The sequence below is a fragment of the Pithys albifrons genome, chromosome 8 (genome assembly GCF_047495875.1).
Source record: "Pithys albifrons albifrons isolate INPA30051 chromosome 8, PitAlb_v1, whole genome shotgun sequence".
Taxonomy (NCBI): Eukaryota; Metazoa; Chordata; class Aves; order Passeriformes; family Thamnophilidae; genus Pithys; species Pithys albifrons.
In genome coordinates this window covers 19,403,031-19,429,320 of record NC_092465.1, presented here as the reverse complement: position 1 = coordinate 19,429,320, position 26,290 = coordinate 19,403,031, and the positions used below count along the sequence as shown (strand labels likewise).

Below are 26,290 nucleotides of genomic sequence, written 5' to 3'. Positions count from 1 at the left end.
ATAACAGAATCAGTATCATGATCTAACATGGGAAAGCTTGTAGTGAATGTCCATATACTCCTCCATTCTTGTACTGAAGAAATCTTAATTTCCCTTTTTCCTTCCTTTTTAGTATGTAATGTTTTGTTTTGTCCTTTAGAAGAAAAACAGACCTCACCAATCTGCCTCTTGCCTTCATCTTCTTTTCCTCTAAACTGTCCTTTTTGTCCTCCCCTCGCTTACTCTAGTGCTTCAAGACAAAGTATTATCTTGATCTTTGTGCTAGAACAATGATGTGCATTTGTACTTTCCTCCTCCCATTTTTCCTGTCTATCATGAAAAGCTAATCCCATCTTCACAGTTTATTGGGAAAGTGAACAGTTAGAGAACATACATGAAAGACAAACTTCTTTTGACTTGGTTCTGGTGGACATTCATTCATGAGACAGAAGTGTCATTGCTAAGATCCAAATTAAGATAATTGAGTAAATGAAGGACAAAGTCTGCCCCTCGACAATTTTTTTTTCAACCTCAGGCATGGATGAAGGACTACCATCCTTTCAAGTGAGAAGCTGCAGTACAGAGCACTATAAACAAGGTTCTCTGGGCCAGGGGGACCTCCTGAGCTGTATCAGGCAAAGACTACGGCACTGCAGCAATAATCACTTCAGCTCAGAGTGAAAGAATGGCCCCATTTGGAATGGACCTTAAAGATCGTCTTCAATCCCCCTGCCCTGGGCAGAGATGCCGCACTCTAAACCCAGTTATTGAAAGCCCCATCCAACCTCGCTTTTCAAGATCTAATTCACAGCACAGAGGGCACAGGAGCCTTGCTGTACAACAGACCTCCCAAACACCAACAGGAAAAAAGGAAGGAAGGAAGGCATTAAAAAGGAAAATACTAAGGCTGCAGAATCTATCTTTCATGAATTGGATGTTCCATATAAAAAGTAAAATTCTTGGTATCAACCACTGGGGTAGCAGAAAAGTCCTCAAGGATGTTATGACTTTGATCCTTAAGTGGAAACAATACTCTAGTACATTTATTAGCAACAACATTAAAAGCTGCCTTGAAGTTGGGACTGGGAAGAGACAGTGAAAGGAAGAACTTGTGAAGAACTCAAGCGTGTGCTCACTCAGACATCTTTAAAACTAAATTGCACTTGTTCATCATTTCACAATGTTCGTGCTTTGGATTTGACACTTCTTGGAGAAAATGGACAATTACATAATTTTCACATAGACAATGATTACAGAGAATAGCAAAATTAAGAATATTAAAAAAAACCCTGGAAACACTGAAAAGGCAAATGCTGAGATTTCTTATACCAAGGAACATGTAACTCTGTTTTTGAAAATAACAGCTTTCTACCATTTTAAAAAAATAGTAATCAGATTTATTATTTTAGAAATAAATTCTATAGAATATATTCTCTGAGTTAATTCTAGTTTTTCAAAGTATTTTACATCAAACGTTATGCAACCATAATAAAGAAGATGCTAGAATTACTTTTCAGTCTAAGCAGGAAAGCTTAACACCCCTGAATGCTTAAGGATTTTTCCATGTCATCCTCTTCTATCCCTGTTCCTGACTGTTTCAGGACTGGCACAATGAACGTAAGTTTACACAACTCATGAGTTCTAACAATGGAGATCCTGATTTAGCAAATACCTTTTAAAAGGCTATCATGGGTCTCTCTTGCTTTTAAGGCCAGCTGCTTTGCTAGGAGTTCCAACTGAGAGAATTCAGCCAGCAAAAGAAGACAACACGCAGGGAAGTAAGATCACCTGCTCTGCCAAGAATGGTGTTGCAGGCAAACTACAATCTCACTGCTCAAATGTTAAGCACTCGACAGGTAAACGTTGTATGCAACACAGCTTTTATTCTAATTTTTCACTGTGAAATTTACTGTTAAAACTCCTTATTAATCCATCCAAGGAAAGCAGAGCTTGCTTTAGCTTTGTTTCACATTAGTGCAAAATCTCTATTCACTTCTGAGCTAGGCTGGACTTCATTTGGAAAGTGGTGTTGGCTGCAGCACCAACATTTAGTTATGATGCCAAAAAAAAGAGGAATGAAGTGGTATTTTGCCTGTTTTATAGAATTATGTTTTATATCATAGTATCTCCAAGTACATTATCAAACCAGAGCACAGAGAATGCAAGTAACACAACAGGACAAGGCAAAGCCAACAGAATCCAGGTCTCCTCTCTCTGAGCCCAGTACTCTCTATCTAGTACATCATATTTCTATCAAAGAGCCTAAAACATAATATATATTCTGCTTTGCATAAAAATGTATGTATCCAATCTTTAACAAATAGCTGTGTTTGTGAAGATACTCCCTGAGAGGCAGGGAAAGCAACATGATCAGTTTGTTTGCACATTTGCTGACACAAAACACCCAGGTAAGGTTAGAAACTGGCTCTGGGTGAGTCAGCAATCACTCTGGGTGAGTGAGCACCATCAACACTACACAGGATTTCTGCAGCACTTCATAAAAGGCAGGATCCTCTTACCAGAGCAGTGATCAGGCTGAATTGTATCTGGCTGTGTACAATGGCCTTAAAATAAGTAAATGTCAACTCCAACTATGATTCACTAGCAGGAACTTGTGTAAATGAGAAACAGTAAAACTTCACAAATCTAGAACTTTCTGATCTAAATGGTAGACAGCTCAACAAAGAACAGTCAGAAGTTTTACTGACCAGCTTTTAAGTTTTTAAGGATGTTCCAGTGGGCATGAGTTACAGGTCTTAGAAAGCAATTGCTGTAGTTATGCCAGAAAGTTTTAATTTCATGTCTAATGTCAGTTAAAGCTTTATAAATATTTAGTAGTGCACTTTTTTCCGAGAGCTGAAGTTCACTTTATAGGCAAAAAAGGCATCTGGTTTTAGGTGCTGTTCCAGTGGGGATCTGTATGAAAATTTTGGTTTATTTTAACAGAGGGAAATGCTCTTGCTATGACTCATTTTTCTGAACTATGTAATACAGTCATAATTTGTTACCTGGCTTCTTAGGAGTGCTTATCAGTAGCCAGATATCTTGGGAAATAAAGCTGATACAACTATCAGTAAAGTAAACATTTCCACAAATGATACACTGTGTTGATACAGAAGCAAATACTGCTCGCTATCATTTAGTAATATACTTCAATTACACGGAAACAGCCCCCCCCAAATTACAGCACTAGTTATCAAAATGAGCATTACTCACCTGAGAAATGGGACACAGTATACACTAGCTCAGAAAATAATTTTAAATTATTTTCCATTCTATGATTTAAGCTTTTTTCCCTTCAATGAAGAGTATGGTTTTGTTCTAAACAAAACATCAAAGTCCAATCAAGTAGTGGGAAACCTGACTCTCACCTGATTCCTACATCCTACACTGGACTTCAGGTAAATAAGCCCACCTGTCAGCTAAATTAACCCTCCTGTTTTGGTCAGGGCTGCAACTATTTTTTTCTCACTCTAGTGAACTTACACATACTAGAAAAGGCCTTAGCTTTATTATTTGCTGGCATGAAATTGGCTGGGCAACAGATTCAGCCTATAGTAAATAAAAAAGAGGTTTCTGGGTTTTTTTCCTCAGTATGAGTTTATCCCTGTTGATATTATTAATATAGCTACCAGGAACTCTCCATGGATTATAAACAAACTGGGCCTTGTAACTTGTTGCAAAAGCTAAACAATATTTGTTTACTTTGTATCCTGAAATCTTTATCATAAAACCTCAGATCAGATCCAAAGAAAGGTATTACTATCTACATTATCATCAGCTCATTATTTAGGAATATTTTTTAAACTTAAATCTTTATTCTGCACATTTTACTTTTTCCCAGGAATTAGCTACTTTAAATATGAGGAAATTGTATCAAAAATGCTTTCTCTATTCACTGCGCTCTCTGCCTTTCTCTGCCAAGGTACTGTTTGTTATCCTGTGCTGCAGGCTGGAGAGAATTTGGCTGTATTCCCCTCTGATGCCCCAGTGGCATAGAACATAAACATCTAAGTACTCATAAGTTTATACAGGTGCTAATATTAAGGAGGACTGGGGTCTGAAGCCTGTGCAAATGGAAATAATAAATAACCATCACCTCAGTATTTTAAAGCTGGCCAGGATGTATTCTATAAAGTTAATCACTTACTGTGCTTGTTGCCACAATTAAAGGTATTTGTCAGGTCAAAACACAAGGGCCAAGAAAATAATTTCTTATTGTTCAGTAAAGGGGTGAGTCACAAAACAAAAGATATCATTTAACTTTCCCCTGAGATAAATACCCCGGTTAAGGGTGTGTGGTTTGCCAACACACTCTGAGGTTAAAGAGCTGCTTCTGATCCTCATCAACTGTCCCAGCTTAAGCAGAAAATATTTGTGCTTTTGGTGCTGGTGTTGAGTCAGAGTGGCAAATTTAACTAACACTGTTGATGCAAGATGCCTATACACAGGAACTTGTTACACTGGCCCTTAGAACATCTTGAACAGAATATTGTTTTCAGGTGCAGAACTTTAAGAACTAGCATGTTTCTCTTTAAAAATCAAGGGTGTTTGCTGCATGGCATTGGAGAATACAGGTGCTTACCTGGCTGCTCAGCCTTAGGAGTGTGTTCTGTGACTACAGGTGGAACAGAGGCTATGGGACTGCTGAGGCAGATAACCAACATGAGTGGGCTTTCCCAGGAGGTGGATTATCTTTCATGTTTGGAATCCAGTCCCTGGAGAACTACAGTTTTCAATGCAGTTCATAAAAAACATGTAGGACTTCTTGTGGAAACAAATAAATAAAAAACCTTTCCATCTACTACATGGAGTAAAAATATTTTGCTAATTTAGCATAAATATGAGAAATCACTTTGCCCAGATTTTGTACAAAACAATTCAGTTAGGTTTGGGAGTTTTTTTGAAAAGCATATTTTACATTTGGCAGTTTTTCTACTGGAGTACTGTACACGATGTTTTAAAGAACTTCTGACCAGAAGAGTCATTGCAACAGAGCCAAAATTTACACTGTGTTTACATGCACACTGTTAACCATCTAGATTTGACACAGATAAAACTAAGATGCTGATCCTTATTTTGACAAACAAGACATGTCTACATTTCAACTCGATGTAGAATAAATAAAATTTCAGTATTAGAGGAACAAAAATGCTTAAGTAGATTTTGAAATCAAAATAAGGCAGTGCAGAATTACCAATGCACCAAAAAGCTGGTTCCTGTGCTTCCTTTTCTAGACAAAAGCAAGGTTGGCTGATAAATTCAAGGTAATGGCTATCCTTTTGATGCACATGCTATTTTGCTTGCAGACTATCACAGATATCCTCATTGAATCTGCTGTTTCCTAATTAGACCAAATGACGCTAAATTTGAGATATGATCAGAAGCACACCAAAGCCAGTCTGGTATTTTGTAAAAACTCTTAAATATTTAGGCAATCTTGAGACTTCCATATTTTTTCCTAAGCTGTATTTAAGCTTTGATCAGTAAGGCTCTGCTTTTATAAATTGCATACTGACATATTCATAAACTGGCTTGGGAAAGGTACAGGTTTTGTTACAGTGAATGTTAAGATCTTCCCTAGGCCTCAGAGTGTGCAGCTATGGCATTTCTCCAGAGTAGGTCACAGTTCCCGCAGTTAATACAGTACTGCAAAACAGCACTAAAGTGCGAAGTATCTGAATGGTCACTGGGCTAAAAGGTGCTGTGCAAGCCTAAGCTACTGCTTTGTCATTATATACAAGATCATTTTTCTTTAGGGAGAGGGTACTAGTTCTGGAATGCCACTTGTTTTAGTTTTAATGGAGGATTGTCTACCTTTCTAGAAGATGTAAATGCCCCCTTTCTGACTCTTCTGTTTGTCAAGAACAGTACAAGAGAAAATAGTACACTCTAAAAATGCATTTCAAGACAATTTACCAGAAATGGTATTAAAAAAAGATAAGGAAGAATACAAGGTACTCCAGATGAAAAGTGGACATGCTCTTTGTAACTAGCTATGGATCTTCTGCTCAAATGAACATGCTGTTCATTTTTATCAAAACATGAGTATTAAACTACCATAAATAAAATACATACAGTACAGAACAATTAGAATTGTACAGTAGTTACTTTTACATTAAACTTACCGTCTTTTCAGATATGTTGAAAATTAGGACTCTAAACATGATTATTTCAAAGTATCATTTTTAACATTTTTGCACAGGCCCGACAGTCAAAAACACAAAGCTTTGATTCAGATAGCTTGGCAGGCTTCACACATGTCGTAGGTAGGCTACTTTGAAATAGGTTGGTGTGGTTTTTTACTTACGTGTTTTATTTTTTATCAAAAAAAGGTTTGATTCGTTAAATCTTTACACGAACTGTTTCTGTGCAATACCACTGCCAGTGTAGCTTGAGAAAACAGAATGTGTCTGGAACATTGATTATAGTCCAAGTGTTGTCTACCTCTTAAAAAAGTAAGATTCTAGGAAAATCCAATGGGAGTGAATTTTAATACAGGAAGTCAGTCCTAGAATGATTTTAATATTAAACAGGTACAGTTTCTACCACTGGCGATTTGATGCACTCTTCGTGCAGTCTGCTCTTCTCTGGGAGGTTTAGTGAATTCTCAGCAGGGTGCTCTTGTACATGACTGTCGCCATTCAAAGCTGACACAAAGCCATCTGGAGAAGGACCTTTCAAGTAGGAGTGAAATTCCACTTGTGGGTGACTCGGCCTATGCTCAGTGTATAAACTGTTACATGGAGCACTGCCATCCCCTTCAGAAGATGAGCAGCAAACAATCACTGAGGGGTTTGCAGAATGGTAATGAGGGCTGCTAAAAGTTTCCTCTGATTGCCGTGTGTAGTCAACAAACTGTTCTGAAGTCATGTTATAAGGCACCAGAGAAAGACTACCGTTCTTGACAGCATCCCTTTCTGAGTAAGTCTCACCAATCTGGTTAGCAGTGCCAGCAACGTGGTTCTCTATTTGGTAATACAGAGTTGAAGAGTTAGTATAGTATGAGGCATTTTTAGAGTGGTTTTCATGCACAGCAGTTCCATCAGAGTAGCAAAGGACAGAAGGAAGAGGCACCATATCAGCATGGGAGCCCATGCTTTCTACAAAATCATCTGCTTTTTCTTCCTCCTCATCTTCCTCCTCATCTTCCTCTTCCTCTTCATCATCATCTGATTCACTAGGGGCTAAACTCTGTGTGCTAGAATCTGTAACTCCGCTACAAAAGCTACTCCCATCTTCCTCTTCCTCCTCTTCCCCTGGGCAGTCCAAGTCCTCGGCTGACTGGGAACGCATAACCGCAGCCGGAGGTTCCGTTTCAATCTCAAAATTTTCTGCAATTGAATATTCAACGGGATGGGGTCCTGGACTCATAGAACTAGTGTGTGCACTTATCTCAGTGTGGCAGCCATTAAGTGCTGGAACTTGCTGCTCTCTATTTTTCTCCAATTCAAGTTTCATTATTGTGTGCAAAAAGTGAGTCCGTACACGGATAGGGTTAAATTCGATTCTACCTGCTGTATTGCTACACCCTTCTTTAGTGCAACCGCATGGGAAAGACATACGATCCACCTTTTAAAGAAAAGAATACAGATTAACAATGCGTAGCATAAGCCTGGTGATATGACAGAACCTAGACAGCCTAGAGAAACACAGTGGTGAAGGGGAATTCACCTTGAGAAATACTCATAAGACTGGTCAGAGCTAACCATAATTCAGAGTCAGCCCTGGAACTGAGCAATACTGAGAGGAACAGTAAGGGACCCATTTGTGCATCAGTGATGTACAGTAGGCAAAACACATTTCTGTTCCACAGGTATTACACATTGGAACAAAAAATAGGTAGTTTTTGTATCTATGGATCTGCTACAGCTTTACTTCAGTTTGTCCTCAAATCCAGGCAAAAGCATTATCAGAAAACACCTTAAAATTTGGTAAAAGTCATGGAAACTGGACACCTTTTGAAACAAAAATGAGTTATTAATAGAACACTTTCTGAAGTTGCCAACGGGGACGGACACCTGACCACGGAAAATAGGAATAAAAACTCAAGTGCATTTTAAAAGGTGTTCCAGTCCACTGTTGATGCAATATTGTAAGCTCAACAGACTGTGCACAGAATTTCTACATCTAAAATACCCATCTTAAGTTTTTAAAAATGTGGCTGAATCCACATGTCAGCCAGTTCCATGAGACGGCTTAGGGTCTATGACTTTCACCTACACTGTAATACCTAAACATCAAATATGATGCAGAGGAGAACCGTATAACACAATCCAGTACACCTCCTCTGTGTGTGGAGATGAAAACAGAAACACCAAGGAGAATATATTATTTAAATAGCAGAGAAAGTTTAGCTTGGATTTATGAGATGATGAAAAATGCATTCAGGAAGAAAACTCAGCTGCAAAACAGCAACTCAGCAGAACTAGTAGAAACCTCTTACAGCGAACATTTTGGGACATGTACAGGTGACACTGTGTAAATGTACAATATGAAATACCTCTTCAGTCGGCAGGGGAAAAACTTCCCTGCTGTATTAGCAGATACATTTTTTATTGCCTACATGCAAATTTATCATGCATAGATTTTAAGTATCATGCATGTTATATAAAGGACAGTACCACAGAGTGTCATTTGTTGTTTCTCATTGAGTTTGGACTATATTCACATTTGGAGTGTATGCTAATTGTCTCTAAAATAAAAGGTAATATCCTTTATGAGATCTGCAGGCTACTGATTCTTCTGTTGTCCGCATTTCCCTATTTAGATAAAGGCCAAAGAAGAGTATGAACCTGTACAAGAACAAAAAAACCCACCCTAGACCATGTATGTGCCTAAACCAATCATGAAATAAATAAAGATATTTTAGGAGATTGTTTGTATCAATTGCCCACTATGCACTCTTAAACTGGGGCCTTAAAAAACTGGTTTGAGATTATTGTCTAATACTTGATTGTAACTTCAACAACAAGCACACACATGTGCATGGACACCTCCCCTCCACTGATAATTTAATGGTGGCAATAATGTAGACATTTACCTGACATTTTATGCCTGCAAGACTGCAGGTGCAGGTTTCTGGATCACAGAAGACACGGCAGTCACAGCCACAATCCTCTCTGGACAAGCGGATGGCTCGCAGCTCGTGTTTCTCTTCCACATCGATCTTCTTCACTCCGGACGCTCGCAGCAACGCCCGGCGCTTCTTGGTCGGCAGTGGTTGTAGAAAGAAGTACTCATCTACTTCAGTGTTGTCCAGATCAATGTCATCATCAGAAATGTCATCCAGGGTCAACGTATTGGCTTCTTCAGACTCCACTGTCCCATTCTTCGTCATCTGTTGCACAGGACAATTAACAAAGTCCTTAAACTGTACTCACACATATGTATGTCACAGATGTGAATATGTGTAATAGACTATGAATGGGGAAAGCTGTATGTAAAAATGCTGCATGACTGCCAGTAAGGTCCAGAATATAATCACAGAGATGGTGATCAAGCATTTATTTCACATTTAGCATATGAATTAAATATACATTTTGAGTACCATGTTTGTAATGAATACAATTTTTCTTAAGTTTCTAGTTTCTTATCTGTTCTTTATTTACCTACATTGTGCCATGTGGCTGCCAGAACTTATGCCTTTCTGGAATTCTAGTCTTTTCTGTGTCGTTTCACGAGATAATTTTTGAGACCTTAATTGAGTCCTGTAAGCTCTTTGAAATTCTTAAATATCCCTTTTGGGATAGGAATTATACTACTGACACAGGTTCAGATCATGATGCATCAATTTGTAAAATGGTGTATTCTATGTACTATTCACAATCCTATTCTTTTCTAACCTGACAAGTTGTTTGACATTTGTATTGATGAGGACACAAAGCAGTATTTCCACTTAATCATCTGGGCAGATGCCTATGCTTGCTTGTGGAGACAATTTTAAAGTCACTTGACCTTGTCCCTTTCTACCTAAATCACTTCATTCCCACCTAAATGATTCTGGGATTCCATGTTTATTTGCACTGTGTTTCACAGTGTGGATGCATAAAGCTCTTCTGATGTTCTTTCTAGTTCTCTCTGGTCCCGAAAAGAACACATTTAGCTTTGTGTTGTTATAGATTTTAGTACTTCACTAATGATCCAGATTATTCTTAGATAACTAATGAATATATTTAGAAAAAAAGGAAGTACATTGTTAACCTGCTGTGCAGGATCTTGAGAAAAGTTTCAAGAGGATTCATGCTCTTTTCCTAGGAATATGAATTTTGGAGTCTAATAGAAACAAGTATCCTGGCACTGTACAGTCTAGCTCTCAAACCTTTCAAGAATTGTTCCAGAATTAAATGGTCATGAACATTAAGCACAAACATACACTGCCACATTTGTGACATAGCACACTTCTGTACCACACTCCTGTAACTTAGGCCAGTTTTAAATACAGATAAAATAGTGATGTCATAAGTATCACAACCTGTTTCTTGTGCATTTCAGTGTTTAGACATTTAACAATTATCACTGTAAAACTAACTCCCTGTTTTTCTGCTACTAATTTGTGTCATCTCCATCTATTTATGTTTCTGATGTGTAAGAAAGCTATCCTGAATTTTACCTATTCCACTATTTCTGCTTTTCTTATATGGCCAATTGCTTCATTTCCCATTTATATTAACAGTTCATCCTTTCCACAGTCTTGGATTGTAACTGTCATTTATGGCATTATTGAATTACTTGACAGTGACCTCCTACTGACTGCTCTTTGGCAATTGCAATTTTTTGCTTCTAACAACTGTGCAAGACAATCACAGGAAAAAACCCACCAACAACCTAATTATTCCTGACTTGTAAAGTCAGGCTAAAAGCAATACTCATCCCTTTAACAGAGGGGAGTCTCAGGGTCATGACTGGCAGTCCTTATGTACAGTTTATGTGTACACATTACACTGCACAAAGAAAACTTTCTTGAGATCAGCAATCATCCCTTCTTGGCAATTCAGCACTGTATTTAGTTCAAGCAGAGGTGTTCTGCCACTTCCACAACTCCACTTTATAAGCATTATAGTTTCTTTCTCTTTCCAGTGTATTCTCAAACCTTCTAACTGTAGCCCTCCAAGTGTAGTGCCTTCATTTTATGTAATGCTTCAGTTTATCATGTCTGTTATCCCTGTAACATTCAAATCCCTTTATGTGCATATACCTCTAGCTCCTTCTTCATCTTAAATACAGGCGTTTTCAAAATGTCCTCTCAAACTTCCTTCAGATTGTTTTCTTACTCCATTTTCTCCCATGCATTTCATGTTATAGTGGCTGGCAAAAGAGGAGGTAGGAGTTCCTAATCAGTTCTGCCTGGCCCTGGGACAGTGGAGAGAATATTACACCAGGTCTTTCAATGATTAGTTCAGTAAGGTAGGAAGGGCAACGGTAGAAGTCATCCCTTTGTACATTCTGCAGTAAGAGACAGGTAAGTCCACACAGTGATTAAAGACATCTTGAATTAGCTGCCTGAAGCTGAGGGGAGCTCAGCCTGACTGTTCCAATCCAGAATGGCACCCTTCAGGGGTTTATGTGTTTTTCACTTCATATGTTAGCAAGGTGGAAGTACAGTGTATTCATGTTTCATTTGCTTGCCTTTTTTTTCTTTTGTTTATGTTTAATATATAATAGAGGAATGACCTACCTAAGAAATCTGATTTCCCTAATTTTAGATATGCAAGGCTCAAACCACTCCTCAAGCAGATGACTGTTACTTAAGTTTGAAACTGGGGAAGGGGAAGAATTCTAATCCCTGCTTCTGTAATTATTTTAGTACTTCATTCAACTGCTGTTTAATAAAAATTAACTTTTAGGGCTCTTACCCATGAGGTGAATGCTGTTAACTGTTCGGCTCACAAAGGCACCTATAGAACCACACCAGTTTTGTCACGTATTTCTTCTCCTCCTCCTCCTGCAAATCTTAACTGCTTTGCTACACAGCAGGAGAGCATTAAGGAATGGACTCCAGTCACATGCTGAACACTACAGACATCCCAGCAGGCTGGAATGGCAAATGTCTGGGCATCAAGTGGGATTAGACAGCAGTTTGGCATTTCAAAGCACCTTAGCTCCTGACTCCTTTGCTGGATGATTTCCTTGTTATCTCCTCTGATTTTTTCCCCTTAATTTTGCCATACAAAGGACAAATGAATAAATGAAACAAAAGAGTAACATTTCACAAACAAGTAACTGGGTAACTACAGAGGGAGGAAGATTATCAGATTATCAAACACGTTTTCCAATACAGAACTTCACAGGAACATTAAGTTCTGTTGATTGTCATAATATTGCTCATCTGAATTGCACTTGATATGGATATGGGTAAATTTCTCTCATAAAGGTTAATGTCATAACCACAGAATAAGGGAAGGGCCAATGAATATGTGAAGCCTTTGGGTCAAATTCACTCCAACTCAGTAAAACATGAAAAATCTAGAATGAATACACCTTTCCCAGCCCTAGCTGGAAATTATTCCTTACCATTTCCCACAAAGGAAACCAACTGTGTCCACAGACCTGTGAGCCTTAACTTCACTAGTCTCATGCTAATCATTTTAATAAATTTTAATTTGAGAAGACACTGGGAGTAAGCAATAAGGACTATTCCAGTTAATTTATTGTGCTTACTAGTATTTTCTCAAATGACTACCTTGCACCTTTCATTTAACAGGATGGCTTTTATGTCCAAATTGCCATTAGAATTTTCACACTCTGCTGATAACAAGTGTTCATGCCACTGTCAACAGTGTTTGCTTACACAAACTGCTGGTGCTAAATGACTAAAATGACTTGAAGATGATATCAGAGTCTTTATCTGCTTTTAATTGGAGATGTTTCTTATTTGGCTCTTCACTTTTGGCAAGTAAAATAATAAACAGAAGCTAGTATTATGGAAACTCAATTTCAATATATTTCTGTATCAAGCTACTAACTGGTATATTGTAATGCAATGCAAAAAATGAAAAAATCACAGGGAAACTGAAATTAAAAATCATGCTGAAAATGTTATTTTCTGTTTGCATAATGGTTTTCAAATAGAAAAAACCTCTGAGCAATCTTTGCTCTACTTAATTTTCTCTTTTTCTTCATTTTTCTGTGATGTACAGTAATTTTGATGCAAATCCTGATTAGCACATTTTCATTAAAAATCATAATTGCTGACATTGCTACCTTGGAATGCCACAGAATTTCCTTTTTGTGTTAATTTAGAAACTATGTGAGTGACCAAGCAGCTCTTCCATCTCTATAAAGGACAATCAGCAAGGCCCTGCTGTCATAAGCAAATAAAACATGCACAGTACTTTACAGTGACTCTTCACTAATTCAGCAAGTAATGGATTTGCTTTTCATGTTCGAATTTTTCTTTTTTATCCCAAGTGCATAATCAGCGATGCAACTAAACTGAGATTCATGGACTAGTTCAAAAAGGAAGTTTTCTGTTGTCTACGTTTTTATACATAGTCCAGGGCAAAGAGAAATACTTTACTCTAGACAAAGATTCAACGCCAGTAAGATGCAAATAAGGCTCTCCTTATTCATTGAATACTTATGAAAAGATTTTGCAGGAACTTTGTCTCAATAAAGATTATCATTTACTCAAACAAGTGACTGGGAAGATGGAAGAACATGTTTTATTTGGAAGATGAGCAGAAAGTAGAGTTCATGTCCCCAAAAAAGAAGTGCATTAAGTTAGTGAAAAAGGAAATCCATCCCAGCCAAGCAGAGGATTATGAAAGCACAAAGAGCCAAGCTCTGCTCCACACAGATGAAGGCTAAAAGGCCTCATTGAATCTTTCAAGGTAAACAGGATCTGTGCTTTTTCTTAAGGTACTTTCTAGCTAAGAAAAGGAAAAGTGAAATACTTGCATGCTTGGCTATTCTTTACTGACTCCACTGGGGATTCCTCTCTTTGAGCTGATTCCTGGAAGTCAGCCAAGGGTTTTACAGATAGTCATCAGTTAAACTCACACAGCGCAATTCGCACTTGATGCTCTGAAGACCCTGTGATGTGAAATGTTTGGAGGTATAACCTCTATCTAGTGATAAGTCACTAACATTCTAGCCTTTGGTTTTCAACCTGTCCAAATATCTGTCTTTAATTTGCTTTTGTCCTGAGTGGTTTTATGTTTGTTTTATGATAGTTCAAATTTTATGAACTTATTGATTTATTTAAGAATCCATTTAGCTATTTAGAATCTATTTAGCTATTAAAAACCCCAACTATTAGGAGACTGAAAAAATAATTACAAAAGTAAGGGTCATGCACACTTCCTCAGATGTTCAGACACAAAACTCATGAACATAATTCATTCTATGGGAAAAGTACTGAAAGACATTCTTAAACTTGGAGGTGCCACTTCATGCTGGACAACAGCAGAGACAGACATGTACTATCACAAAAGAAGGGGATATGCAGCACCGAAGTGCAGTTGCAATTCTAAATATTGTTCACTTTTAATTACAGGATTCTTCTAAAAAAGAGCCCAAAACACAAGTAACAAAAGCCATGACACAGTAAGTGTTTCATCCACCACAAAAACATAAAATGTTCTTCCACCAGTTTTAAAATGGCAAAGGGACACTTTCAAGAATACAATCCCCTTCTCTGTTCTCAAACACACAGTTTCTCTCCTCTGCTATGCTGTATTTAAAAGGGCAGCTTCATTGGCAAGCTGGCCCCAGGTGGGCCAATGGTATCTCTGCTTTTGTTTTCCTCTCTATAAACTGGGAGTAAAGAACAACCTTCCTGTAAAGCACTTGGAGGTACACAGTAATGACAGCTACAAGAGCACTTGGTATTATCAAACAAAAATACATCTTCAGTAAAAAATAAAATAAAAAGAAAAATGCCCTTTTCAATTGAAAATGGAGTTCATAGAAAGGAGGTGGTTTTGTTTAACACACACACTGGGCCCAGATAACTCTGACACCACTCATTAAATAAATAAGGCAGGGATCAAAGCCTTAAGCAATTTTTACCTTTAACTTTAGAGAATTGAGTTTTTCCTCCCGTAGATGCTCTCTCAGCATCTCGCGGTGCAGCCTCTCCTGTTCCATGGCAAACTCCCCCAGGGTATACTGGCGCACGCTGTTGTGGCGAGTAGACATTCCCAGTGTGCTTCCCCCTTGGCTGGGAACACTGGTGAAGCCTTGTCTTCTCGTGAAGTAATACACAGTGACACAGTTAAAATGGACATTTTTCGTCCTCTTCCGCTTCTCTCTCTTCAGGATTGAAGATGCTGGAACAGATGCAGGTTACAGCATGAACGACAACTTGCAGCCACACAGCAAATGTGTTATGGGAAAGGGAGCTACACAAGTGACAACACCTGACTATGTACGCGGATATACAGACACTGCATTCCAAGGTGTGCAGTCTGAAAGAGGAGATAATGTTACATGCAAAACTAGAAGTCACTACAAACTGCTACACTCATGAACACCACTGTCTCCTTTAGAACAGAAGTTCTTGGCCAGGGCAGTTGTTTCCAATCTCATCATAAGAATGTTTTATCCTTTTACCAAGGGCAGAGCTGAGGCTCTGTGACGAACCCCATGGTCATCACTTGTATGCTGCTGCTAGGGAGGAGTCAGAATATATTTGTATTTATGAGAATGTTGTTTACAAGAACAGATCTGGCAGGAACTGCAAAAGATTAGAGGATTTTATTTGATTACCCAAAAACACAGATTAGACATGTCAGCGAGGAGACGTGAGAACTGCAACCACCTCAGTAACCAAGGACATGAAAGGAAGCACAGTCAGCACTGCAAAGGCACTATGTTCTTGCTCTATTATACTTCCTAAAATCTCTGAGCAGAGGGCTGCCTTAATGTGAGCTCAAAAATATTACTGGATATTGAATGAAAATGTTGGACATTTTCCAACATCAGGGACAAAGTGCTCTTTAACTCATTCAGTACATTTCCTTCAAGCCAGCTAGAACTCAGGTTCTCAGACCATCTAATCAGGAGTCAGGAGCACATGTTATCTTGCATGCACTGTCCCTTAAATAGTATGTTAAAATCAGCTGTAATTCCTGCTAAGGACACTGCTTAACTCAAGACAGAGCAGAAGAACATACAAAATACATGTATTCTGAGATACTAGAAAGCACAAATACAGACTCAGCAAAATTTACTGACATTAATCAGTGAGCAAGCTCCTTTCAGAATGAAGGACACAGACTGGGCAAGGCTTGCATGCCTATGTACCAAGTGGTATCAGTGGATGCCACTATCCCCTGTTCTGCCCCAAAAGGATGATACTGACTCCAGGCAGAGGCTGCTAGGTTGAGAGGCAGTTTTTTAGCAGCTACTGGACACACACTCTCAACACTAATTAGAAAGTTATTAATATGCATAAAATACATCCATAATCAGGGAAGAACGATAGTGTTAAGACCATCAGTACAGAAGTATCTCTAAGAAAAGGTCACTGTATCTGAACAGGGTCTTCAGACATAGGTATCTTCAAATAGGACTGTCGTAAGTCCTCATCCAAAATAACATCAACTACTGAAATTTTTGACATCTGAGTGGCTCTGTTTCTGGTTGAGCAGAGCAGAGCTCAAGTTAATAACCAGCTTGCAATTGGCCTTCCTCCTCATGAAGTCAGGGCAGGTCCTGCAGACTTATCAGCTCCTTGCCCGGCAAAGGCAGCTGCTGCAGATTCTGGGCTGTATCTGGCCCCAGCACAGTCCCATCTGTGCAGCACTCAACCACAGCTACAGCCACAGCACAGGTCCTCTGCACCACAGACCATCCATGCCAAAAATGGCAACTGTATGTAAAAAAGATTCCTAAAGGTGAGCCCAAAATAATTAAAGGAAAGCTTTTAATAGCAAACCATTGTTTAACCCAAGCATGGTTAACCCAACCTGGAAACACAACCTGCTCTTTGTGCTTTCCCTTTTGCTTTGTTCATGATGTGCCTGCACAGACACACAGGACGATGCACTTACTCATTTTTTCTCAGTTATTAACCTTTGTCCCTCATAGCAATTTCCTTTATCCACAGCAGTTATAATTTATTTCATGACTGCATATATTTCTGTAATTCCCCCTTATGCACAGTTCCTGGCTACATAGATCTTTGGCTGTTTCCAAATTTTCCTAATGTTCCCAAAATTTAAGAACACCTGTATGGTTAGCCCAGAGCTTGCAGAACGGTGCAATACCTAAACCCTGCATACTGAGTTTTTGTGTTACAGCAATACCCTTTTTCAGTCATTCACTGTAATATAGACTAGAGATAACTGTTCAGCAGTCTATCAAGAAACTGAGATTTCAGTGATTTATTCATAAGGCTGCACACAAACATAATTATGGTTTTTCCCACACGTGGTAAATTATACATATAGTTGGAGGCCATCTCCCACACTGGGAGACTAAATCAGAACCTTTATTACCACTATTCTTATTTAAATGGTTGCAGTTTAAAATGGTAACATTTTATCTACCAAAAAGTACAGTTTTTATCTCCCAGTGGCTAACAGTAATGGCACACAAGATGGTTTACGGGAAAGATTTTCTCAAATTTTTTTTTCAGTTTCTAAGTACTTGATCAAATGCATTAAATGGATTTTTACAGACACAGTGTGTCTTGTGTGAAACACAAAGCCCCACTAATTCATTTTTCAGATACACACTAAAAATAAAACTTGAATGTCAAAACTGAAGAAAGTATTAATGTAAAAAAACCACCAGCTATCGTGAATATAACAATAGCCTTAAAAAAGAAAACTGCTCTGCAACACAGCTTCCATGGCTGCTGTTCCTTCTTACTTAGGCTGCTGTATCACATAAGTCTCCATCATGACAATTAATGGGGAAAGGGCAAATATTACAAAGAGCAGATTGACAATAATTAACTTCCCTGTCAGATTCATCCTGGCTAAAGTATGTTGTACAAAGCATTGATCTGTGCTGGAATGGTGTCACCAAAATGAGCAAGTGAGGAAATACACTACGGGCTTGGAACAAGACTCCTCAGTGAAGGAGCTAAGAAAAATGAGAGCCACTCACATCACGTGAGGTTACAGACAATACAGAAAGGCCCTTCCTCATCAACAGTTAATAAAAGAGAATGAAGTAATTTATATGGTGGAAGGGTTTAAACACACATCTAGAGGAATGTATTCTTGTAGGAACAGACAAGAAACATATAGCAATACCCTAAATTTGTAACAAATCAGTGTCAATATTTTTGCACTGTATTTTAATGTAACTACAACACTACAGTAAGAGACTATCTCCTTAGTGCATAGTTTGTTATATGGAAGAAACCAGATGGTTGCCATCACCTTATTCCTACCAACAACCTCATAATGATAAGATTTTCGGCACTTACCTTCTGTATTGCAAACAAAAATTCTCATCGTATGTATTATTAGGGACTGAAGAATTTCATTACTGTAACTCATTTTTCACAGCTCTCTAACTACTGAAATCATGTGCCCTTCTTTCCTCTCCCTACCCGACACCAGGATCATAGAGTGGAGAGACAGAAGCAGAGATTCCTGCTGACCTCTGCACATGGGGCTGGGCTGTTTATGTCCCTGCCTGTGCCACCCATGGCAGCCAACCAGGCTGGGTCTCCCCCAGCCCGGGAGGGCCAGTGGGAACATCCTGGCACTGGCATGAAGTTCTTCAGCTGTTTCTGGTGCCCCTCCCTTCCCCACCTCAAACTGTATTTCCTTCACTCATCGCTAAGAATAATCATTATTTATCTGTTTGTGAACTTGTGAAAAATTAGAATATGCAACTCCCCAACTCTTTTCACATTTGAAAAATTCAGGTTTTATTATACCTAGTCACCATATATTTCTTATATCCTGGTAACAGATGTTATCATTGGCCCATACAACTCCGAAATTCCACAAAAAGTAATTTTCCAAAGGGGAAAATCAGTATTTAGACTAGCAGTCAAACACACGCTTAAGAGAACCATCCAAGTTGCATTTGTATGAGTAAATTATAACTGATAAAATAGGTAAGCAACAAAACTAACATGCTGGGCAGACTGAAACAAAGATTTTCTGAACTGCTCTCACATACACAGAAGGCACTCTGCAGCTGCACTGTTCACTCACCTTTGAACATCCTCATCTTCCAGTCTGTGCAGCAGAGTCACAGTGTGAAACCTGGGAAAGACACATTTCCTTCTGTGTGCTCAGTGGCCAAAACAGAACATAAACTCTCACCTAGGAAGAGCACTCACTGAGGCTGTATTCATCCATGAAATGCAAAACCTGCTTCATAATTTTACAAAATCCTGATAGGAGTTGCATTTTAAGCCCACTCTGTTTTTCAAACATTTTTACTGAGAAAACTGGTAGTTCCTTGATTACAAAATGTAAATGATCTCAGTTCTGGCTGAACTCCAACACATAAGCACTTTCTTCTGCTGTCTCAGCAACTCTCCTGATGTCAAAGACACATTAAAATAAATGTGAACCATATGGCTCCCCAGCAGATTACTCACACTCCTGCATCAATGAGGGCAAAGCAATTCATTGTCACCAGCGCAGAAATTATCTCAGGCACATGAAAAATTCAAACGGCTGGAAAAAGCATGCACGAAGCAGACTTTTGGGTTAAAGCTCTTAGACCAGAGGAAATGCTGCACTTCTTACACTCTACTACCTGTTTGTCTGCTTTTTACATATTCTTAGTGTCATATAAACCCTTATGGCAAGAAGGATTAGCACCATTCTCCACCTGCTCCACAACTTTCCCATGCAGTGTTTCATCAGTCTAACACCACAGAACAGCAAAACCTAATCCATCATGGTAATCCAGGTCATACTACTGCTTTTTATAAAAGCCATCTTGCTCCCAGCTGTCACGGAAATCAAAAACTTGGGAAAAGGTTGTGTCCAGAAATTGCATCTACCTCTTTCTCCCACCTCTCCTCCTACCCCATTGCCCCCCAAAAGATATTTTTCTAAGAGTCTCTATACACTAAATTTACAAATTTTCAACCCTGAATGATAAAACCCTTTTCCTACATGCCAGAAATCCACATTAAGAGGAAATGCTGTTACATAAAATACAACCTTCCAAAGAAACATGTAAGCTTGAGGGCAGGGAGGTACTTTCTAGAATAATCTTGAATCTGAAAGTCTTAAAGGGAACTGCATCCTCAGAAAGGTGCAAGTTGAGTAGTGGACATTTGACAGGAGAGGGACAATGCTGTGGAGTGGCAACACCCACCCTAGCGGCATTTCACTGCTCCATCCTTCCATACCCTCCTTTAGGGTAAAGCTAAAGCTAAATTCACCTCCCAGAAGGGCCTTAATGGGAATGCTTGCCTAATCCTAGAATTAAGTCCCATTTGAAAAGGTTTTTGAAAAATACTAGCTCACAGACAGGTCTGACGTGAATAGGAGCAGTTTTTAATTTGTGCTTTAAACATTTTACTTCATTCCCAAGAGCTTTGTCTAAAACCTGACAGAAATGTTAAATTCTTGGGATGCATCCTAAAAGCTGGAACTTCACTGCTAAAATTCCAGTGAGAGTTTTACTTCCTCAGCATTCTCTGTCTCCAGCAAGCTTTTCTGTGACTTCCATCACACTAGTCCAGTCTCTCCATTCTGCAAATACCATCAGCCTGTGGGGAGGACTGAGATGGTTAACTGCTCTCTGCCTCTCCATTTACTCTAAATGCCAGCTGCTGTTTCATAGATGATTATTCCTGACCTTGGCCCCAGCTTCAAGAGGAGCAAAGCCACTACCAGGGATCCTTGCAGGAACACCCATGCATAACAATTGCATTTTTGCTGTGCTCTCCTATGACACTACAGCCAATCCTTTGTCCCATCTTATGTGTGACTTCTGTGAATAGCCATTTGATACAAGTACAACTACCCATTCAGCTGCCCATGACTTTGCATTTGCAAACATATTTTGTGTATCCGTCATGAGCATTTTCAACAAAAAAAAAATTTTGATGAGTTTTAAGCCAACAAAACATCATGTAATGCAAAAACTGTCCCTCTGGTTGTAAACTGTATGAAGTGCACTATTTATAGCAGAGAACTTATTTAAAGAAATAAGAATTAGATGCACAAATCCTTCTAAAAACCAGAAGGAGCCTGCCCCATAACATCTCTGCATTTTTCAGAAAGTCCCTCTAGAGTAGTCCTTACTGCAGATGACAGGCAAGACCCTGTCATGGCATACCCTGCCCTGTCATTCTGCGCAATTTTCAGAAAAGATGCTACACTACATGTCATTGAATTTCTTTGCATTTCTTGGTTTTTACTACTCAGATGAGCCAACTTCTTTGAAATCAAGTATCATAATCTCTCAACCTGTTAGCATTTCATAACATGAGTCAACAGTAGCAATAAGAACATTCCTCATTATCAAGGAAATTCTAAGCCTGGTTGCTGGCAATATAATTAACAGCAAGATGCCATGAAAAAGGAATGCCTGCATTTAGCTACACCTACGTGTTTTCCCAAAATAAGCCAGCACCACCACTCCTTTAGATTCTATCATTAACCAGCAATTAAACATACAGCTTAAATTCAAAGCTCAGATAATGCCCTGCACTCAGACAATGCCTAATACCAAATAAAACTTTGTCCTTCTATAAAGGTAAATTAAGCGAACCTACATCTTCCTAAGGATTTCATACCTTCTTCCAAGTTCTGCATGGCCACACAGATGAGGCAATCTCAATAAGTCAGCAACTGTAGAATGTTCAAACAGTACTTTTAAAGCCATGTTGAAGGAAGTGCAATAGGGATGTATTTGTATTTTCAAATTCCTCAATGGCAAAATCAAAAGACAGCAAGACCATTTAGAGACCAAAGGGTTTTCTCAGAATCCTTACTGACCTATCACATTCCTAATGAACCTCAGGCACTCAACACTCTAAAAGACAGTACCCTAATTAATGAAATGACAGGACCTATGACTGTGGCTGCAGGATAACCTGGCTCATGACAGTGGTGATGTTAGTAGCAATAAAGAGATAACTGATGGAGGTTATCAACTAGACTGTGTGATGTCACTACCTCCCGTTGGTGATGATCACCTTATCAGATAAGCTGGTGCTGGTGATTTCAAGTGGCTCAGGCAGCTCCTCAAAGTATGTTTCTTAAGAGATGTATCTGGTATTAATACAGTATGGGGAGTTTTTACTAGCACCAAAATGCAAAAGACAGGAGGTCTTCCCAGGTCTTTCAATTGCATGCAATTCTGTAACTTAAATTTGGGTATTTTGACTTGACGAAGCATTTAGGGACAGGTATCTCAACAAGGCAGGAAGAACTACAGAATCATAGATTAAGGTTAGAGAAGACCTCCAAGATCATTAAGTTCAACTTTTGACCAATACCACCATGACCTTTAAACCATACCATGAAGTGCCATGTCTACTTATTTTCTGAATGCTTACAAGGATGGTGACACCATCACTTCCCAGAGGAGCCTGTTCCAATGCTTAACTATTCTTACAGTGAAGCAATTTTTCCTAATATCCAACCTCAACCTCCACTGACACAATCTGAGGCCATTTTCCCCTGTCTGGGAGAAGAGACCAACTCCCACCTTCCCACAACCTTTCAAGTAGTTGCAGAAAGTAAAAAGGTCTCCTTTTAATCCAGACCAAAAAGTCACAGCTCCCTCAGCCACCCTTCATAGAACTTACATTCTAGACCCCTCACCAGCTTCATTTCACATATTCCCCAAACCTGAGCTGGAGCGTGGAACCTCGTGTCCCTCAGTGCACACAATCCCAGGAATCATCAGGTGTTTTAGTGACATCCTGAACAGCAATTCCACATTCATCAGTGTGCTGTGGAGCTGATCTAACAAAGCAGCTGGGTACCCTAACTGAACAGGGCAATTTAAAGGAGCTGAAATCCTTTAAAGGCAACAAATCCTTAGTCCTGGCTCATACTGCACATGCATACTTGGACTGCTACTTGAAGATGAACATCCCTCTTTCTGGTACGAAGGTGGGGCTGTGAAATGGGATAGGTATGTGGACTAGTTAGTAATATGCTTTGGCATCCATTAAGGTAAATCTGTGGTCTGACTAACGACCTGCTGAATCAAACTGAAATTACCTCAACAGACTGAGAAAGATGAGTAAAAAAGACTGTAGGGATTGGATCTGCCAGCAGTAATTTAGGCCTCCCATCACCATTTGCTAAGCGATATTAAAATATGCACATGTGCAAAAATACACATATCTGGCCAAGAAAATACTGGGTTTTTTGTTACAAACCTGGTAACAATTGTCTGTTCTCCATGGACTGTACTTTTCATTGACTGACTCAAAAAAAGAAGAATGTAACAGGCTAGGGATTTACTCAATTTTTTTGTTGTTCTCGTTGCTGTCTTTATTTGTTTAAACGGATTCATTGTTAAAGGAACTCTGTGTCCCTTTGTAGTAGTCAGCACTTAGGTACTTGTCAGTCATGTATTTTCTGCCTTGGCACTGCAGGGTTCACTGCTGAGAACAAAGCTCTCTTCTGGTGTTTCTGCCGCCCCCGAATGCCCCCCAGCAACTTTGCCAATTCGGCTGGCAGGGAAAACCGACCTTAAGGCTAATGGAGCAGGAGAGCTGACAGGCTCGTTTATCTGACCCAATACATACTGTTTCAAGGGTTGTGTAAATATTGAGATGCATCAGCTATTCTAGATAGATTTATACACAAACTGCCTGTTTGCTGAAGCGCTGAAAGGGTTGTAGTTACAAGTGATTTAAAATTATCTCTTTGTCAGGTCAATTAGAAAGGAAAAATAAGACTTAGAGGACCACACTAGGCTTTTAAATTCTCAGTTTAACACAGAGCTCTTCATGTTGACTACAGGCCATCTACAACCCCTCCCCTCCCATTTCCAGTCAGTAAGAGAGTTTATACTGAACTTCACATTTACCTATATGAAAACAGAGCAGAAGGAAGACAGTATTTGACAATGTCTCACACACGAGAAAAGAAAATGTTACCACCTATCAGGAAATGGCTTAGAAAGAAAACCTCCATCAAGGAGGTACTCAGGCACATAACAGGCAAGGAATCTGGCCAGCCTTTCTCCTGCACTGGCTCTTTTCAGTCTGCTTCCTGAAAAAGTCTCATCAGAAATCATCCTTAAAAGTACAGATTCAAATCTTCAACATAGCAAAGCTCTCATCTTTTATTTCAGTAGATTAATGTGTTTAAAGCATGAAAAAAACACCTCCCACTGTACACTGTAAAGTTTTGTTACCATACAACACATCTTCATGTAGTTTTTAGGTGAGCACTTCACAGCTGGCTGAGAGTGATGTATTCACCAGACATAGCATTGACAATTGCTACATATTCAGCTTTGAAAATACAGGACAAACTATTTCAGCAAGATTAGTTCATTTTTCATCACTTCCCAGAACTCAAGATATGCTCTTTCAAATAAAACTGTTTAAAAAACCTAGAAGGTAAAAAAAAAAATCTAACTATATAAAAAGTGCTCCTGCCCTGATGAGCATCCAACATCACTCATGATATGGTGCATCACTGATATCAACCAACTGATACAACCAAACTGAAAACAAATCCCGTACATACAAAATTTCAACAATGTCCAATTAGAACATTCTTTCCAGAATCAAAGCACACAAAGTCTCAAGAAAATGTGAGAATAAAACAAAATAAAAATCCAATCTCAACAAAAGCCCTATTTTGTTCTAGAGATAGTCAGTTATCAAGTAGGAAAAAACCTTTCAGCATTTTTACGTTTAATATAAATAATAATTAATTTTTATTGCAAACACATATTAACTTTTATTATCATACATCATCACTTAGACTCATCTTTTTTGGGCAGAGCTGCTTATATAAAAAGCAGAGATGTGCTTAAGGCTAAGTGATTTTTCAAACACCACTCAATTGGTAGGTGTTGATTGTGTAAACATGTAAGTAACTGATATGCTTTACTATTAAGAGAGAAGAAGGTGCAAAATCTCACCTGCAGTATTTTAATATGAATTAATAAAATCTGACTTCTCTATCATGTGCAACATGGAGCACCCCTGGTAAAGTTAAAAAACAATGATGCACACTGGAAGAGATTCTGGCTGCAAGATGTGCACAATTAGGTGGGGATTAAACCATCTTTTCATTCTAGACTTCACCTGACCATCCATATCCTCTATTTCCTTACAAATAAAACATTATCACCTTTCTCAAGCTCCTACAAGCCTGCTGCATTACAGTTAGAGCAAAGCAGAATGTCAGACACTGAAAGATGCCATCTTCTTGTGGCACAGAAACTAGACTCCAAAAGTCTTTTCCTTGAGGACCTTGAGGTTTGCCTATTTAAATGTTATGCCCAGGCCACCAGTTCAAGTCTTTTCTTGCCGAATCAACCTTATATAATACTGAAATTCTGTATTTGATTTCTTGGAATTTAGGCTGGTGCATCTATATTAAAGACAATCCTTTTTAAAAAGTAGTATCAGTACACATGCAAACGTTTTATTTCTGTATTACCAACTGATCTATACATCTATATGTATTTTTTTAAATGCAATATGCACAATTTCTATACGCTTGTGTGAGTGCACATTTATTACTCTGGCCACAAATATTTCAATTAGATAGATCATTAGTCATAATACTGAAATGCTATAGTTTGCCTTACAGATTTTATTAAAAAACTTAATTATTTATTGTATCAACTACAATTAAACCTTATTGTTGCATGTATGTATTAGAGCTTCCAAGTTTGGCCCCTGAATTACTCACTTTCTTTGTATCATCTGTGTATTCACAATAAAATTGCTGTCCTCTGTGTGGGTGGGAATGACTGATATAAAAAGACTGTTTTCAGTCTATGATGAATAATCAACTAATTCCTTCAACAAAAGTTAAAATATCAGCACGCAGAAAATATTGTCACCAAGATATTTCTTGATACTGCCAAAGAGGCTTATGGGGTCACTTACTCCTTTGTGGCATTTCAATAGAATAGATCCCCTACTGGTGCTGCATCTTAAATACAATACAGCACATCAAGAGTGTTCCATGTAAACCCACTTGAAAACTTGTGCCTGTGTCCTCCTTGCACAGGAGCGTTCCACACTAGAGCAAAGAGGACCTGGACTCTCACATCCAAACCCCGCATAAACTGCACAGCAGCATTTGGTAGACCAATCAGTTATCAGAACATTCATAACTTGTGCTACGAACGTGATTTCTAGGCACAATCCAAACCACAGAGTTACAAGCACCACATTGTGTGTGGGCAGTAATGAGGAGGCTCACCTACTCCCTGG

The 26,290-nt window shown here is 38.8% G+C and overlaps 1 protein-coding gene across 5 annotated transcripts in view; it reads right to left on the bottom strand.

Annotated features, from left to right (window-relative positions):
• Positions 1-26,290, bottom strand: part of CSRNP3 (cysteine and serine rich nuclear protein 3) — a 101,592-nt gene that overhangs the window by 2,352 nt on the left and 72,950 nt on the right. For all 5 annotated transcript variants that reach the window (XM_071562911.1, XM_071562910.1, XM_071562912.1 and 2 more), the window contains 3 exons: positions 14,992-15,251; positions 9,023-9,319; positions 6,108-7,551 (listed from right to left, as the gene is read on the bottom strand). In XM_071562911.1, the coding sequence (XP_071419012.1) occupies positions 6,508-7,551; positions 9,023-9,319; positions 14,992-15,251 (1,601 nt within the window). In that variant the 3' untranslated portion in view covers positions 6,108-6,507. The remainder of the gene's footprint in view (positions 1-6,107; positions 7,552-9,022; positions 9,320-14,991; positions 15,252-26,290) is intronic.